The following is a 17,221-nucleotide window of genomic DNA, read 5'->3' on the forward strand; positions in this document are numbered from 1 at the left end:
GTAGGTAGCATCACTGTACCAGTCCTTAAACTATACTACAGAGCAATAGTAAAAAAAAAACCAGCATGGTATTTGCACAAAAACAGACTGGTAGACCAATGGTACAGAATAGAGGACACAGAGACTAACCCACAAAATTACAATTATCTTATATTAGACAAAGGTGCCAAAAACATGCATTGGAGAAAAGATAGCCTCTTCAACAGATGATGCTGAGAAAACTGAAAATCCATATGCAACAAAATGAAATTAAACCCCTATCTCTCACCATGTACAAAACTTAACTCAAAGTGGATCAAGGACCTAGGAATTAAAGGAGAGACCCTGCATCTAATAGAGGAAAAAGTAGGCCCTAATCTTCATCATGTGGGATTAGGCCCCAACTTCCTTAATAAGATTCCTATAGCACAAGAATTAAAACCAAGAATCAATAAATGGGATGGAATCAACTAAAAAGTTTCTTCTCAGCAAAAGAAACAATCTGTGAGGTAAACAGAGAGCCTACACCCTGGGAGAAAATTTTTACCCCTCACACATCAGATAGAGCACTAATCTCTAGTATATAAAGAACTCAAAAAGCTAAACACCAAAAAACCCAAATAACTCTAATGGTTATGTATATGGATATTTTGTCTCTTCCCACCAGATGGTGATGCTAGATAAATAGAAGGTACTGAATAGTGAATTGAATTTATTTTTCATAACACACACTAGTACCCTGCTTAGAGGGCTACAGCCCTTTTACACATTTGCATGCATGTATGTGTGTTTGTGTGTTTTGGAATTCTGCTGGAATCACCAATTTGCAAAGGTACATGAATGAAAGATGCACAGTTTTTAGAAGAATTAAATGAACTTTTTACAGGTCTAAAACAAGCCTTTAGGAGCACGTCTCCAGCTTCCTCTCCATTTCCTAATGAAGCTAGAAAGATTAAAATATCTGTTGGGTAGATGTGGCTCTGCATTTCAAGCATCTTCACAGTCTCTCATCACTTTTGATGATTTAGTAATAATGTAGGGTGCAGCAAGGTAGTTGACGTTCTCCCACAAAATATCAGAATTGTTTTTCATTTTAATATACTTTTTAAACTTAAAAATCATAAAATGTTCCTTAGAATGACATTTAAGCTTCAATATTTATGACATTCCAATTGCTCTAGCCGTTTAGGAAAAAATTAAAATGAGCCCTCAAGTAAAATTTAAGTGGAAAAGATTAAAATTCAGAATTATGGACTTTTCTCATTTGAATGAATCCTCACTTTTTTTTTTCCTGGAAGTTTTATGTGTTAGGCCTAGATTCCTTATATTTGACATTCCTTCAAAAAGTAATTCATTTCTCTCTTGAAAATACATGAACCATTTTATTTTTTGAAAGTAAACCCTTTCGGATCAGTACAACTTACCCCACCCAGATTTTGTACTCTCTTTTTAACTACAAACCCAGCATCCATCCTGCCAAAGATGGGTTCATTGTGGGGCACAAGCTGGGATCTTTTGAGTGAGTGAAAGTGGATCAATGACAGGACATAATTATCTTTAGTGTATTTAAAAATGCTGTTAGTTGTGATATCCACATGGCTGATTTGTGATGTGTACTCAAAATTGTTTAATGTTTAGCTTTCTTGTGAATTCTTGTTTTCTGATTCATGTGAATGAAGTCTTATGACTGAAAAAACCATTTAAGAGTAAACTATTTGTTTCAACAAATATGTGAGTGAACTCTCAACACTATCCAGGTGTTGAGAGTATAGCAGCAAGTATCACTAAATTAAACCATATTTCCTAATCCAAAATGCAGCTCTTTAGTCATTTCATAATTTTGTGATTGGTCTATTTCTTCTAATGGTGTGTTTCTACAGCTATTTACTTGAGTATGTTAATTATTTGGGTTGGGGAGAGGAATAATAAGGGTCTTTTAAGATTGTTATGATGTAATCTCATTACTATGAATTCTAAATGTTGCAAAAAAAAGAATATACATGCAATCTATATTAATTTAACAATCTCAGAAAGGAATAAGGAGTCATCAAGAAGACTAGTTGAAATTGAAACTTTTATTGTGCTTCTTTAAAATATTTGTTTCGTTAAAAAATTCATGATCATTTTCCCCTTAATTTTCTTAATTAGCTCTTTCAACAACTGAGTGCTCACTAAACACTGTTTTAGGTGTTGAGAGTATAGCTGCAGATATCATGGACAAAAATCTCGGCCCTTGTGGGATTAACATTCTAATGAATCCTAATTAATTGGTTGGGCATTATTGTTATTCAAAAGCTTGTTACATGAACTTACTGAGCTTTATACAAAAGACTCAAGTAGTCACCCATTTCAGTCTTGCTAATAAAGGCACCTAAATGAGTATTTTAGGATTTGATTCCAAGGGGAGCATCATGCAAAGAGAAGTGGTAACCCCCTTTTTCTAGATTTGACCTCTAAGAGTGTGGGGCCAGCTCTGAGGAAGGCAACAAAGAAAATGAAGAAATGGTCAGGACTGTTCCGAGCAGGATAGTGATTATGTCCTTCTATTTACGTATGGAAACATTCTAAGAGGCAGAAGGGAAAAGTATCTTTGCATCTGGTCTATGAGAAAGGTTTTATTGAAAACAACATCTGAAACAAACAAACAAACAAACAAACACCCCAAAATCTAGTCTTGGCCAATTTGGGGATTTTGAGGATGGGGTAAAATTTTAGGCAGAGTTGACCCTATTTCCAAATAAGAAGAATCCCGAGTTTGGGCCTTCATCTCCCCCCACCTCCCATTTACTCCTTTCTCCATCTGACTAATTTGTGTCCATGTGTGGGGGAAAGAACTGGTGGTCTGTTCTGTTGACCTGCACTTACACTGCTACTCTGCTGTTTGCAATTGATGTGAGCATGAACAAATACCTCACTAAGCCTCCACTCTCCCACCTACAAAGTAAAGATAAAAATACCAAACTCAGAAGGATTAAATATAACACATGCAAAGATGCTCTGAAGCAATTAATAACAAGAATTAGCACAACAGGTAATACTTCCTTAAGCAATGAAAATAAAACTCTGAGAAACACAGTAACTCTCTATATCTGAAGTTACTGTCAGTCTGTGCCTTAGATTACACCACAAGTGAAGCTGACTCCTTTCCCTGAAGAAAGCCCTTCTTGAAGCCCAGCCTGATCTGATGCCCGGTTACTCACTCTTGCCAGGCTGGTCCCAGATGGAACTTTGTAAGGGACATACTTCCTGTAGATATGACCAACTCTAGAACAGGGAACATCAAACATTTCTCCTCCACACATCCAAACCTAAAGAGGGGAAAGTACAACAAAAGAGAACAGTGAATTTCAAAAAGGATAATTCAACATAATAATTCATAAAGGAATTATTAACAGGATTCATACAAGAGCTTAAAACTCTCTTAAAGTTGATCAATGAATAATTTCTGTTTTAAGTGGCTAACCAAGAAAACACTTTTAAAAATAAAAAATTAGAGTTTTATAGTTATAGTAGTTGGGTTTTTCCTGACAAATTCGTGCATGCATGGAAATCAATTTCAGTTCATGACCTGGATTTTCCATTCCCTTCTCCCTCCAGTCCTCTCCCCTCCCTTCTACTTCCTCTACTCTATTAGATTTCATTTTGCTTTCTATTAATTTGTATTGGATTGGCCCTTTATGTAATGTTATCCTCCCCTCCTTTTTCTTTATTTTACTTTAGTATCCACACATGAGAGAAAGTATTCAACCTTTGAGTTTCTGAGTTTGGCTAAATTCACCTAGCATGATATTCTCCATTTCCATCTGTTTACCTGCAAATGCTATAATTTCATCCTTTTTTTATGGCTTAGTAGCACTTCATTTTGTGTGTGTGTGTGTGTGTGTGTGTGTGTATCTCACAATTTCTTAATCCATTTCTAAACCCAATTTCTAAATCTGGGTTGATTCCATAATTTAGCTATTGTGAATTGTACTGCTATAAATATTGAGGTGGCTGTATTGCTATAGTATGCTGATTTTGGATCTTTTGGGAAAATACCAAGGAGTGGGATAACTGGGTCTTATGGTAGTCTCATCCCTAGTTTTTTGAGGAATCTCCATGCTTCTTTCCAGATTGGTTATACTGGCCGAGTGGTTGTACAGTCCCACCAACAATGTACAAGTGTTCTTTTCTCCCCCCAACCTTGTCAGCCATTTATTGAAAAACCCATATTTTAGGAAACTAGGTTCATAAAAGCATAGAACCAAAATACTTGTTCAGTAAAATATTATTTCCGTATACAATATGTTGGCTTTTAAAAAAATTCCGGTAGAATTTTATCAGAAATATTGTATTGAACCAGCACTTAATGCTTTGACATCTTATTTATATAGATATTTGTTAAGATAATCTGATTGTGAAATCATATGAAGATATAAATCATATGAAGATATGAATTAAAGTTTCAGTCCAAAAACTTAAAATATAAAAAGTGGAATTTTTAAAATAGATGAGTGAGTTAAGAAACCCAAACACATTCATGCTTTAAGTTAAATCTAGTTTCTGAAACAGCAGTGTTAAATATCCTTATCACATTCTTATTTCTAACCACCACTAATCTTTTTTAAGGTACAGATAATCATTGGCTAGTAATGCTGATTCAGAAAATATTGAAGTCAAGGTATGTGTTAAGATGCCATATTTATATATAGTAACAAAAGCTAATTGGTCATATTTTGCTATGAATACACACACATATTATCAGGTTCTACATAACAGACTAGGTGCTATAAAAGGGATAATTATCAAAACACAAATCTAGGCTTTTACACAGGCTATATTTTTAGCAATTTTCATTGCAAGAAAAAAAAGACTTAAAAGAGCTTTAGAGTGGAGGGCAGTAGCATGCATCTGAAGTACTAGCTACTATCTGTTGAACTCATGAGTTCAAGACCAACCTGGGTTATATAGTGAGACCTCATTTAAAAAAAAGAGAGAAATATATTAACTGATTAAATTTATGTATCAATCTGATATCAAACTATACTACATATAGCTTGTTTTAAAGTGTAATCCTGAAAAAGATAAAGAGAAATGTTTATGTTATCACTTAAATTTCTTTCCAACTTCTCTAAGAGGATTGCTGCCTCAGGAGAAAATTGGTTGAATTATGTATATTCACAAGATACTAATTTTACAAAAAAAATTGTAAATAAATAGAAAGATCAGCAGAGTAGAGGAAAGGGAACAGGGGAAGGGAGGAAAGAGAGGTAAGGATAAGTACCGGAGACTGAATTTGAGCAAATTATATATTCCATGCATTTATAAACATGTCAGAATGAATCCTAATGTTATATATAACTAATATGAACCAATAAAAAAAGAGAAGGGTTGAATAAGTAGTGATATGGTAACTGGAAATCTAAGGAAAAAGCAATGAAATTATTTAAAAAATACTCTCTCAGATAGTTAGTACTAGAGGTGCATGCTACTGTACCCCACTCTAAAGCTCTTTTAAATCCTTTATCTTGCACGTTTTTACCCACTTTGGTTATTCCTTTTATAAAGGTATATAAAATTAGGACTTGGATGTTGTTTAGTGGTAAAGCACACACCTAGCATGCATAAAGCCCAGGGTTTAATCCCCACATCAAGTATACTTAAAATTTACCTGGAAATCAGCAGAAGATTTCAGGCCTACAGATAGATCTGGGCCCTCGAGCCCTAAACTATCCATAGTACACTGGTGATATGTATTTTGTGCTACTTAGTTTTTTTTCAAACCTCTCCTTCTGTGGAACAGTGGATATTTTAGATCCTGGAACATCTTGCTATATTTGCCCTTTTTATTTTAAATCTTATATAACTCCATTCTCTTGATATCTTTCCAGTTGTTGATTCTATAGTTTAGAATGTTTGTGGATCCTACCAACTCTATACCATCCACATGCATTTCTGATGTCTTGATCTCAATGACTAATAAATATCTCATCAAATAGAAATTAATACCACGAGTAGTCCTTAACTCAATTAAAGCAACTGAATATTGTTTTAATAATTTCATTGCTTAATGATTTTAATTATTCTTATAAGAAAATGAGGTGAATAGTCTTGATAAAATTCAGAGAAACTCTTCAAATATTTGAAAAACCTAGTATTTGTATGAGATATTTTATAGAACCCCCAAGGAGATAGTACCAGGATTGATAGCATAGAACTACAAGAGGATAGATTTCAACCTAGTGCGAGGAAGACATTCCTAATAGAACATGATTGATTGAAGATGAAATGGGCTTCCTGTGTCCTAGATTTGTTGAAATCTGCAGTAGATGGCAGAGTTGATGGATAGTAGAAGGATAGTTAATCCAGCTGATATTTTAAGGTAATTCTAATAACAAAAATTAACATTTATGAATATATTTGTACCATTTTCATGGATTATTTGATGAAAATGTTAGGCTCACAACTCAATGATAGACTATTGTTTCTCCAATTATATAAACAGGAAAATGGCAGTCTAGAGAAGATAGTATCTTGTTCAAAACTACATAACTAGTCGCCTCCAGAACTGAGATTTGAAATTTAGTGGTCTAACTCTAGTACCCCTATGCATAATCAATATTTTACCCACAGAGTCAGTAAACTTGTCTGTAAAGGGCCACATTGTAAATACTTTTGCCTTTACAGGTCAGAGGGTCTCTTTTGCAACCACTCGAACTTGGTAATATGTATAAAACTTTGTTTATAAAAATAGGCAGTGGGTCATAGTTTAATTGACCTTCTTCTATAAGGTAGAAATTACTTCAAAATGCTGATATTCAGTGATTCTAAAATTATATATGTGGGAGATTATATTTTCCAAAATTGAATGCCACAGTATCTCCTATTGCACATGCTCTTCTTCTAATTGACTTTGGTAGCCTCTGACTGAGATGTGGATCTAGGTCCTCTCTCTTTGAGTAGACATGTGGATTCTTAAACCTGTAGAGTACAGCAAAAATGTCTGAGACTATGCCACAGGCTATGTTAAAGGCAATGCAACTTGTACTCACTTTCTGGGGCACTCATTTTTGGCATTCTGAGCTGCCATGTAAAAAGTCCGACTCCTTAAATTACCTAACCTTAATTTGAAGAAGTCCAGGACCAATGAGGTTCTATGTGTAGATTCTTAGGTCAGCAGCTCAGTTGAGTTTTCAACTGATGGCCACCATCAACTGTCAGATACATGAACCAAAGAGTTCTCTAAATGACTCTTGCATATAACTGTTGAGTCACCCAGGTGAGACTCCATATATTATGGTATAGAAACTTGTGCTTGTTTTGAATTTGGTACCCACAGAATCCATAAATAAAATGATTGATTGGTGTAGTAAATTTTCTGGGTACTGTGTTATGCAGCAATCGTAATCAGAACTGTATATTTTCAAATCCAAGATAAAGGCGAACTGCTAAGAGATAACCAATGTGTTTGGATCCCCTACACATTTCATCTTACCAGGAGATACAGGGCTGGGACTCTCCAATTTCTACGCTCATTTCTTCCTAGGAAAACTGCCAACATATAATTTCTTTGTATTTAGATGACCCATGTGATTTGAATGTGAATGGAAGTGATGTGTGACACTCTGGGACCAAGAAATTATGAGTGAATTTCCTTCTCTATCGTCTTCTTAATTTATTTTTTTCCCCAGAGTCTCATCAATTGGAGAAGATCAAGAGAGGACTTCAGGCCCTGGGAAATGGTGGAGTCATTAAATGGACAGGGTCTGGGTTCCTGAAAAATTGCAGAGAGCAGTGCCTACTCCTTGTGTTATGGGCCAGGCTATATGGGCAATGACCAAACAGACTCCATTTTACTCTGAGACTCCATGTCATATAAGAAATGCTTCTCCCATGGGAACACTCCACCTCTGTACCTATCAATAGTTGCTTAGCTTAGCATGTTTGGCAACACAAAATGGCAATTCTTATACAATGCAAAATTGTTCTCTCTTTGGTTTCTATTTTTCTTGGGCAATGTAACCTGTCAGACACTGGTTGTCTAGACATTAGTAACCATTCTCTAACTTGTACTCAACTAGGGTCATTTTGACCCACTTCCCTTCTGCTTGCTTGCTGCTAGGCCAACCTGGAAAGTCCCATGGGATACCAATGTACCCATTGCATTGTTTCCCTAACTGCTCAGTTCAGCCTCTATATCCCTGCTTGCTTACAGATACATCAATCTGGATGTGGTTTTTGCCTTTAAAGACCCTGAAATGCTCAGACTTGGGGCTGTTCCTTGCAGAGACAGTCGCTGGCTGGCTGGCTAACTAAAGACTCTCCAATTCAGACAAAATGGACTTGGTACGTTTTCTGAGCAGGCTGACCCATAACACTTGTCCTCCAATTCTGCACCAGATTGTAACAGAAGTAATAGAGAAAATTTACCAGGTTATGTTAAGATTTGGGGTTGTTGCAGCACTAAGTCCATTGTAACTGATAATCCTTTTATTTTAGTTTCTTCTGACATTTTTAATCTGTTGTAAGAACTATGATTATTTGAGAGATTATTAGTTTTGCATTTTAAAGAGAATTTGAAAGTACTTAAGACAGAATGAAGGGGAGATATACAGGAAGGCTGAGAATGTTAGGTAGTACTGTGTTTAATCAAATGTCCGTTTTTATTGTTCAAAGATGAATAAATATAAAGGCAAAGAAGCCCTCTTATCATCCACATTAGGAGATAGTAATTTGTTAGCATAGCCTTTTATTTTTATAAAAAGGTGACCATATTGGTTCCATTTGTGGAGGTGGTCAATCTTTCCTGTAGGATTAAGGGATCATGACATGTGAGGGCAAAATATGGAACCAAAGCCTAGAATAATGCCTTCTATTTTTGTCCTTTTTCTATTTTGGGGTTCCTGAGGTCTTATGGAACTCATATAAAGTGGACAGAAGTGAACTAAATGCTTCTTCTGAGAGAGTTTGTCGGAGTGAGATCTGCCACATGAGAAAGTTAAATAAGTCATCATTACCTTTTGTTATGGACTTGTTTTTGTCCCCTGCCAAACTGCTATGGTGCAATCCTAACATTCAATGTGATGGTATTAGGAAGTGGGGCCTTCAGGAGATAATTAAGTCGTGAGGGTGAAGCCCTTATGAATGGGTTTAGTGTTTTTCCATGAGAGGATATGATGAGAAGGTGGCCTTTTGCAATCTGGTAGAGAATTCTCACCGGAACCCAACCATTTTGGCATTCTAATTTCAGAATCCCGGTGTCCACAACTGGAAGAAATAAATTTCTGCCATTTATAAGTAACTCAGTCTTTGTCACTTTGTTATAGCTGCTCAAATGGATTAAGACTCTTTCCTTTTAAAGATATGACAAAGCAAACTAATAGACGCACAGAAACTTTATTTTCAGAGGGTCACTCTAATATAGTTTCTAAAGATCTGTGTATCAGTTTCTCATTGATACATAACAGATTACTATAGATTTAGTGGCTTAAAACAACTTACATTTATCATCTTACGGTTCTTTGGTCAGAAGCCCATTTGGGCTCAGCTGCATTCTCTACCTACATTCTCACAAGGTTGAACTGGAGTGTGTGTACTGGACTGAGTTCTGATCTGGAGCCTCTGTGGAAGAATCTACTTCCATTTAGATTATTGGCAGTTGTAGGAAGAGGGCCATTTCAGAATTTTGCCTACCACCATTTCTAATGAATGAAAATTCATGTCTTCTATCACTAACCTACTCCTTATTCTTAAAATTCTTTCTATCAGTTTTTTTTTTTTAAATAGCAAAGTCAAATTTAGGATACTTCTGCCTGGATTTTTTAAACATTAAATTCAGTGTCAAGAAAGAACCCCGATTTATTTATTTTTGTCTGTACTATCACTATGATCACTTAAAAACATAAATCTGAGCATATTATGCCTTCATTAAAATCCATCAGTGGTTTTCTATTGGTCTTAGGGTAAAATTATAACTCCTCAATAAGTTTTCCAGTCTTGCAAAGTCTTATTTGTCACTCAATCACTATTCTCTCATTCCCCTGGCCAGAGCTATATTTAAATCCTCAGAAGGGAGCAAATTTCCCCTCCTCAGGGCTTGCTGCCATGTTCTCTCTAAAGGGATTTCTACCTCCCTCACCCCCTTCCTGCTTTCATAATGCTTTCCTACTTCCTACTTATTTTCCAGATTTTAGCTTAACTGTTACAACTGAGCCCTTTGATTTGGTCAGGACTCCTATTGTATGCTCTCATTCCATCTGTACTTTCCTTCTACATCTTTCATTTTAGTAGTTCTCCCTTATTCATGGTTTTGTTTTTCATGGCTTCAGTGACCCATGGTCAACCACAATAATTTAAAAATATTAAATGAAGAATTCCAGATTGAGACAGAGAGAGAGAGAGAGAGAGAGAGAGAGAGAGCGAGCGAGCACATTCACACAACTTTTATTCTAGCATAGTGTTACGATCATTCTATTTTATTATTGTTAATCTCTTATTGTGCTTAACTTACAGATTAAATCTTATTATAGGTATGCTTGTATTTAGGAAGAAAACATAGTACATATAATAATAGGTGTTACCTGTGGTTTCAACATCTACTGGGTGTGTTGGAACACATTCCCCTCAGTGGGAAGTGCTGTGATTGAGTCAATAAATATGCAGTGAGCACTTACTGTATGCCTGAAATCCTTTACTGGAATCATGTGTGACTGATTCAATGTTCTGGACTTATAAAGGTTTCTTTCAAATGGAGGCTGCAATTATAATAACCATAATTAAGTAATTTATTTGTACGATTCATTTAGTATTTGCTTTCTCTCATTGGATTATAGGTTCTGTGATTATTTAATTCATTACTATATCTTCAAGTATCTAAGGAGGGCTCAGAACATAATAAATATTCAAGTATTTGTTAAGTGGTTGGGTATAATCACCTCTTGTTTTAATTATGTGTATGCTCCTCCTTGTACAGAGGGCTTCTAGGCTTTTCCAACATAGTGTTGCTTCATACAACCCAAGGCCATCTTGCTTTTTTACCATAAATGTATCATTTTGATCTTTCCAAACCTAAAAGCTATTTTCATTTCTCTACCATGGATATCGCTGTACACTTCTTCATTTTTTTCATTCTTCTTCATGAAACTGTATGTATTTCAGTAGAAATATCCACATCCTGACACAGTAAGTGATATGTTTAGATAACAGTGTGGGAACATAGTTCACTCAGAAAGCACAGCTGTTGTGGTATTTATCAAGTATACATTTATTTTGAAAGACATTTTATATATTTATATTTTAAGCAGGTTTATATTTTTAAAAAACATTCCTGGCAGAATGATGTGATGATAGTCTTCAAAAAAAAACTATGTCATGCCATTCTTAAAGTATCTAATTCTTAGAGAAATGTTTTACATTTGCAAATAATGTGTCTTCTTTTTGACAACATAAATATTTTAAAGAAATGTTATTTTACCCATGAATGAACATAGAGGTTTTTAAACATAATGTAGCTCAAATTGACTGAATAATTGAATGTTTGCCTTATTTTAAAATCACTTTTTAATATGAGCCACAAACTGGAATTTAGACATAAAGAATGTTAAATTGAATGGAATCATACAATTATACTGGTTACACGGAATATAAAATTAGCTTTAGTAAGAAATTGATCGTCAGGAGCATAATAAAAGAACATTTTTCAATGTAAATGAAGCATACTATTCTATATGGAAATAGTGATCTAAACTGTCAAAAAATATTTATGAATACATTTACTTCCCAAATTGCTGTCTCTCTCTTCATCCACTACTCATCTCTCCCTCCTTTCTCTTTTTACTCAGGCTATCCTGGGCTTCTTTCTGTTCTTCCCACAAGCTAGGTACTCTCCTACCTTAGGGCATTTGTTGATTCTTCCCTCTGCTATAATTTTCTTTTTCCAGTGCTTCACATGGCAAAATACCTCATTCTCTTCAAGTCTTAGCTTTGAACACTCATGCTCCAAAGACCTTCTTACCCTGGACTCTCAGTGCTCATCACCATTCTTTGCTTCTGTTCTCATAGCACAGACCACCTTCTAACTCAGTAGATATCTCACTTATTTATTGTGTACATTGTTTACAACAAGGATAAGAATCACTGTGTCTGACTGTCATGCCTAAAATAGTTGGTGCTCAGTATTTTTGAATGAATGGATGATTGAATGAATTATTGGCTTATTAATACAAATTAATGTTTATTACAGACAACTCAATTGCTTTATGATTACCCATCCTATGACTGCTATTAAAAATAATCTAGATGCCCTTCAGTAGATGAATGGATAAAGAAAATGTGATATATATACACAATGGAATATTACTCAACAATGAAAGAGAATAAAATCATGGCATTTGCAGGTAAATGGATGGAGTTGGAGAATATAATGCTAAGTGAAGTTAGCCAATCCCCCCAAACCAGATGCCAAATGTTTTCTCTGATATAAGGTGGCTGATTCATAGTGGGGTTGGGAGGGGGAGCATGGGAAGATTAGACAAACTCTAGAATAGGGTAAAGGGGAGGGAGGAGAGGGGAAGGGGCAAGGGGGTAAAAAAGATGGTGGAATGAGATGGACATTATTACCCTAAGCATTGTATAAAAACAGGAATGGTGTGAACATACTTTGTATACAACCAGAGATATGAAAAATTGTGCTCTATGTGTGTAATACGAATTGTAATACATTCTTCTGTCATATTTAACAAATTAGAATAAAAAATAAAAAAATAAGTTGTGATACCTAGACTATTCAATACAAATGTCAAAATAAGAAGTTACTTTGACTTTTTTCCCAGTCACAAGTAGCTTATTATAAAATGAAGCAATGGCTGATGTTAAAAATATAAGACACTGTATATAACAGTAATTTTCTGGGATTGGAAAATAACTTTCTAACTGAATGGCATGACTTGAGCAAGCTAAGACTGAAAACCTTAGGACTAGCTAGTCAAAGACGCTACCATCTAATTAGAAATTAAAACATTGTTAACCTGAAGAGCTTTCGTAAGTACTGAGAAAAGCCACGTCTGTTATTATTCTCTGGGCTAAATGTAAGAAAAACTGCATCTTATAGTCTGACTTGATCTACAGAAGGTGTGGGGTGGTTTATCCACCCACACTATTTTTCTGTCTTGGTCTCAGAAACCTGGGTTTTGAGATTATTCTTGGAGAGAGAGAGAGAGAGAGAGAGAGAGAGAGAGAGAGAGAGACAGAGAGAGAGAGAGAGAGGTGATAGCTTATTTTGATATTTCCTGATCAGTAAGTAAAAATGGTGGTCAGGAAATTAGAAATCAGAAATTAGAAAATGCATCTGCAAACTTTGAAGGCTTTAATGTAAGAAATGCTCTGTTAAGTCAGTATGTAAAAATCCTGCCCAAACTATATTATGTTTAACAAATTTCTAGATGTCAGGGTAGTGACAGTTTTAGAGGAACTGTTGATCATAAGATCTGCTTTTAAGATGCAGTGTTCGTATTTAGGGTAACATCAAGCAGTCTTAAAACAGTGATTGAGGTGGAGAATAGAATTGAAAACCAATATAACTTGTTGGTTTATTCAAAATAATAAGACGGGCGAATCAACGTCCTTTCCCAAGATTCATCAGATTTGAACCACCTCGAAGGTGGCCAAGCAGAAAAGGAAGATTTGAGAGCTGTCGGTGGCCTGAAGTGTTTGTGGGAGGGAACTAAGTGGGCAATCAGAGTCATAGAGGGTGGAGAATCAGAGAAGGCTCCTAGAAGTTCTTAAGGTCTGGAAACTTTTAAGAGATTTAGCCGTTCTCTGACTTTTTCACATTTTGCTTGCACAATTTGCTATTTCCCCCTATCTTCAAAGTTGGAATGAATTGGGTTTTGTCTTTTTACAAGGCAGACATTTTAAATAAAACCTTCTTCTTGAACGGTAAGGGTTTGGGTGTCCAAGACTGCTGAAAATGAGCTTTGAAGTTAGCACCTCAGTCCAACACGATTCGGATAAATATCATTGCAACAAACACCAAGAAAAAGCAAAGAGTTTTCCTTGCTTCAGTTTAGAAATTCATTAAACATTTTATTTATTTTTGATTAATTTTTAAGCAATATTCCATATGAAGATGTTTCACCAAAATAAAAAGAATGTGAACGTTTTTTGAAAAGTTCATATTGGCATTTGTAAGTTATTGTATCTTGAAGAGAAGTGGATATACTTTTATGATAGGGTGCTAGTGGACCAGCTGTGAATTGGGAAGTGACCACTCTCTCCTGAGTCCCTTTTTCATTTTCTATAAAGTTGAAGTAATGTATTGACTTCATAAGGTGGTTGTAAGGACTAAGACAGAGTCTATTGGTGGCATATAATATGTGTTCAGTAACAGTGATCGGATAATATGGTCTACCTGTGGATGAACTTTCTTTTTTGCAATATGTTGAGGGCTGCAGTCGTGGTCATGTAGCCACATATTGACATCCATAAGAGAGGACAGGGCATATGACAACATGCACAATTGTGAAAGTGTGTGTGTTGTGGAAAGCAGGAATTATATTTAGAACTTCGACTCTCACAATTTGGAAAGGAGGAAGGAGTTTTGGTCAAGTCAGAAGCATTAGAATGATTAGAGTAAATTTCTTTCTTTTTTCTTTTTTGGTTAGGGAAAAGAGCAACAGAAAAATAAAAAGTTAGGAAAAAAGTCTCAATATTAAAAGAAGATTTCAGTAGGAAGTCAAATTGACCTTAACATAGGTGCTGAATGCTTTGTAAATTGTTATAACTTGCTCAGTTTACAACTATCTATAAAAGTTAAAATAAAATTAAATAGGGAATTAGGAAAATGCCATCAGACATAAAGGAAGTAACAACTGGAAGGAATTCATACTTGCTGCTAGGCTTATATCTAAAAGACATAAAATTTAACTTGAAAATGCTCTGTTACACCTGAGGTACCTTTTGTTAGGTAATTGAAATGAATCTCAGATTGACTTGTGGGACATTTAGCAGCTGTTTCTGTTTATCTTTGAGTTTCTGAATGAGTTTAGAGTCATTTTAATATTTTCTTTGGAAGATCAATTCTGGGAATGTGGAATTAAAATGGATATTTTTATGTCACCTAGGCTAAATATTCTAGGGGAAATATCCCTTCAGGAACAACTCTGGATATTTTCTTGTGTACTTGGAGGTGTATGGTGTGTCATAAAAAGGCGTCTGTCACATTTCAGATACAAAATACAACTAGACTTTGAAGCACTTTGCAGGTTCAGAAGTGAGGAGCAGTCTCTAATGTAGCTGTCTCGTAAAAGCAATGAGAAGGTATATAAAATATTTTAGAATCATCGTTGGCATAAAAAGGATGTCTAATGAGCACATTTTATAAGGCTAAATTTATTTCTAACACAAGCATCATCATGATAGTTTATATGAGATGGCTCAAGGGAAAAGAGTGCCCTCCTAAAACGAGATTGAGTTGTACCCCTCTAGAAAGGCAAATAAACTATTTTAAGAGTATAAATTAAACACCCCAGGGGGAGGTTTTTGCATTTTCAGACAACAATGGTGAAAGTGGAGAATGCTTATTAATTAGAATAGTGGTTTTGTGCTTGGCTTGCCTTAGGAACAAGAGTATGAGAAGTTAGCAAATGTGGTGGCTGGGGGAGGGAAAGAGGGAATGACGTGGGGACAAGAACTCAGAAAACAACCCCCTTTTCTTTGGGATGATAGTTTGTCGTTATTCTGCAGTTTGAATCCCTTGGGGTCTAGACCTGTGGAAGGGAGGCCAGGCACAAGAATATTATTGAACATTGGGCTACTTCTCTGTGCTCAAGGATTCCCCAGTGGACTAAAATCCTCCTGTTAGCTTAGAAGTTTGGGCCAGATTAATACCTTAGATTTACTTCTTGAACTTGTATTTGAACCATCCTGAGATCCACATAAACATATTGATTCATCAATACAGATTCGGATGTATTTAACGAGGCTTATTCTGACCCCCAATCTAATGCCTCTCCATTAAGAGAATCTTAAAAGTCAGGGGCTGAGCAAGGACTGACCCAGATTGTATACGTGTATCAAGCCAGGTGTTGGGTTGACGTGGTGGAAATGGGGGACCAGTAGACAGAAGGCCCTTTCCACTCTTTTGTCCCTTGGCATGGATGTCAATGTTTTAAGAGTATTATGCTCATCAAATAAGACTGTCCTTTATTCAGGATCCTGCTTTGAGACATTGGCTAATTTCCTCTTAGCTTTTAACCAATGTCAGAAATTATTATACTTATTTATCCATTTATTTATATATGATTTTTATTCACATTCCATTCCATTAGGTGAAAACTTTACCTTTCTTTTGGCTGTAATATTCTCAGTGTCTTTTGCATTGTAGGCTTTCAATAAATATTTTCCTGATACACGAATATGACTGTGAATATTGTCTACATGTGAAACTATATATAGTATTGCAATTTTATCATATATAAGTACTTACATATATACTGTATTAAACGTATTTTATATATAAAACAACATTTATCTGCCTACTTTTATTTTTGCACACGTGTTCTATACTTTGCTTTTTTTCATTTACCAATGGGTTTGGATATGCTATATTGGTAAAATTAAAGTTGTCACATTCTTTTTAAAGGCCATACTGTAGCATATAGTCTAGGGAGATAATAATTATTAGTTTGTTTCCTGGTGATGAATATTTAAGTTTTTTCATCTTTTCTCAATTAAATCATACTAAGATAAATAGTTTGCATACATGTCATATCACATGTGTGAGTTTATCTTTCGGTTATATGACTAGAAAAGAAATTGTTGAGCCAACACATGTAGATATTTAAAATTTTGGAGGATATATGCTAATTGTTCCCCATGGAGATTGTACCACTTTTCACTACTATGACTGATTATATTTGAAGGTATTTTTCTTTTTATTTATTTATTTATTTTTATTTTTTTTTATTGGTTGTTCAAAACATTATAAAGCTATTGACATATCATATTTCATACATTAGATTCAAGTTGGTTATGAACTCCCAATTTTACCCCAAATACAGATTGCAGAATCACATCGGTTACACATCCACATTTTTACATAATGCCCTATTAGTAACTGTTGTATTCTGCTACCTTTCCTATCCTCTACTATCCCCCCTCCCTCCCCTCCCATCTTCTCTCACTACCCCATCCACTGTAATTCATTTCTCTCCTTGTTTATTTTCCCATTCCCCTCACAACCTCTTATATGTAATTTTGTATAACA

The 17,221-nt window shown here is 35.1% G+C and overlaps 1 protein-coding gene across 2 annotated transcripts in view; it reads right to left on the minus strand.

Annotated features, from left to right (window-relative positions):
- Nucleotides 1-17,221, minus strand: part of Galntl6 (polypeptide N-acetylgalactosaminyltransferase like 6) — a 1,051,497-nt gene that overhangs the window by 82,600 nt on the left and 951,676 nt on the right. For both annotated transcript variants that reach the window (XM_015486211.2, XM_048791957.1), the window contains one exon: nucleotides 3,180-3,287. In XM_015486211.2, coding sequence (XP_015341697.1) covers nucleotides 3,180-3,287 — 108 coding nt within the window. The remainder of the gene's footprint in view (nucleotides 1-3,179; nucleotides 3,288-17,221) is intronic.

This window comes from Marmota marmota, unplaced genomic scaffold, assembly GCF_001458135.2.
Source record: "Marmota marmota marmota unplaced genomic scaffold, marMar, whole genome shotgun sequence".
Taxonomy (NCBI): domain Eukaryota; kingdom Metazoa; phylum Chordata; class Mammalia; order Rodentia; family Sciuridae; genus Marmota; species Marmota marmota.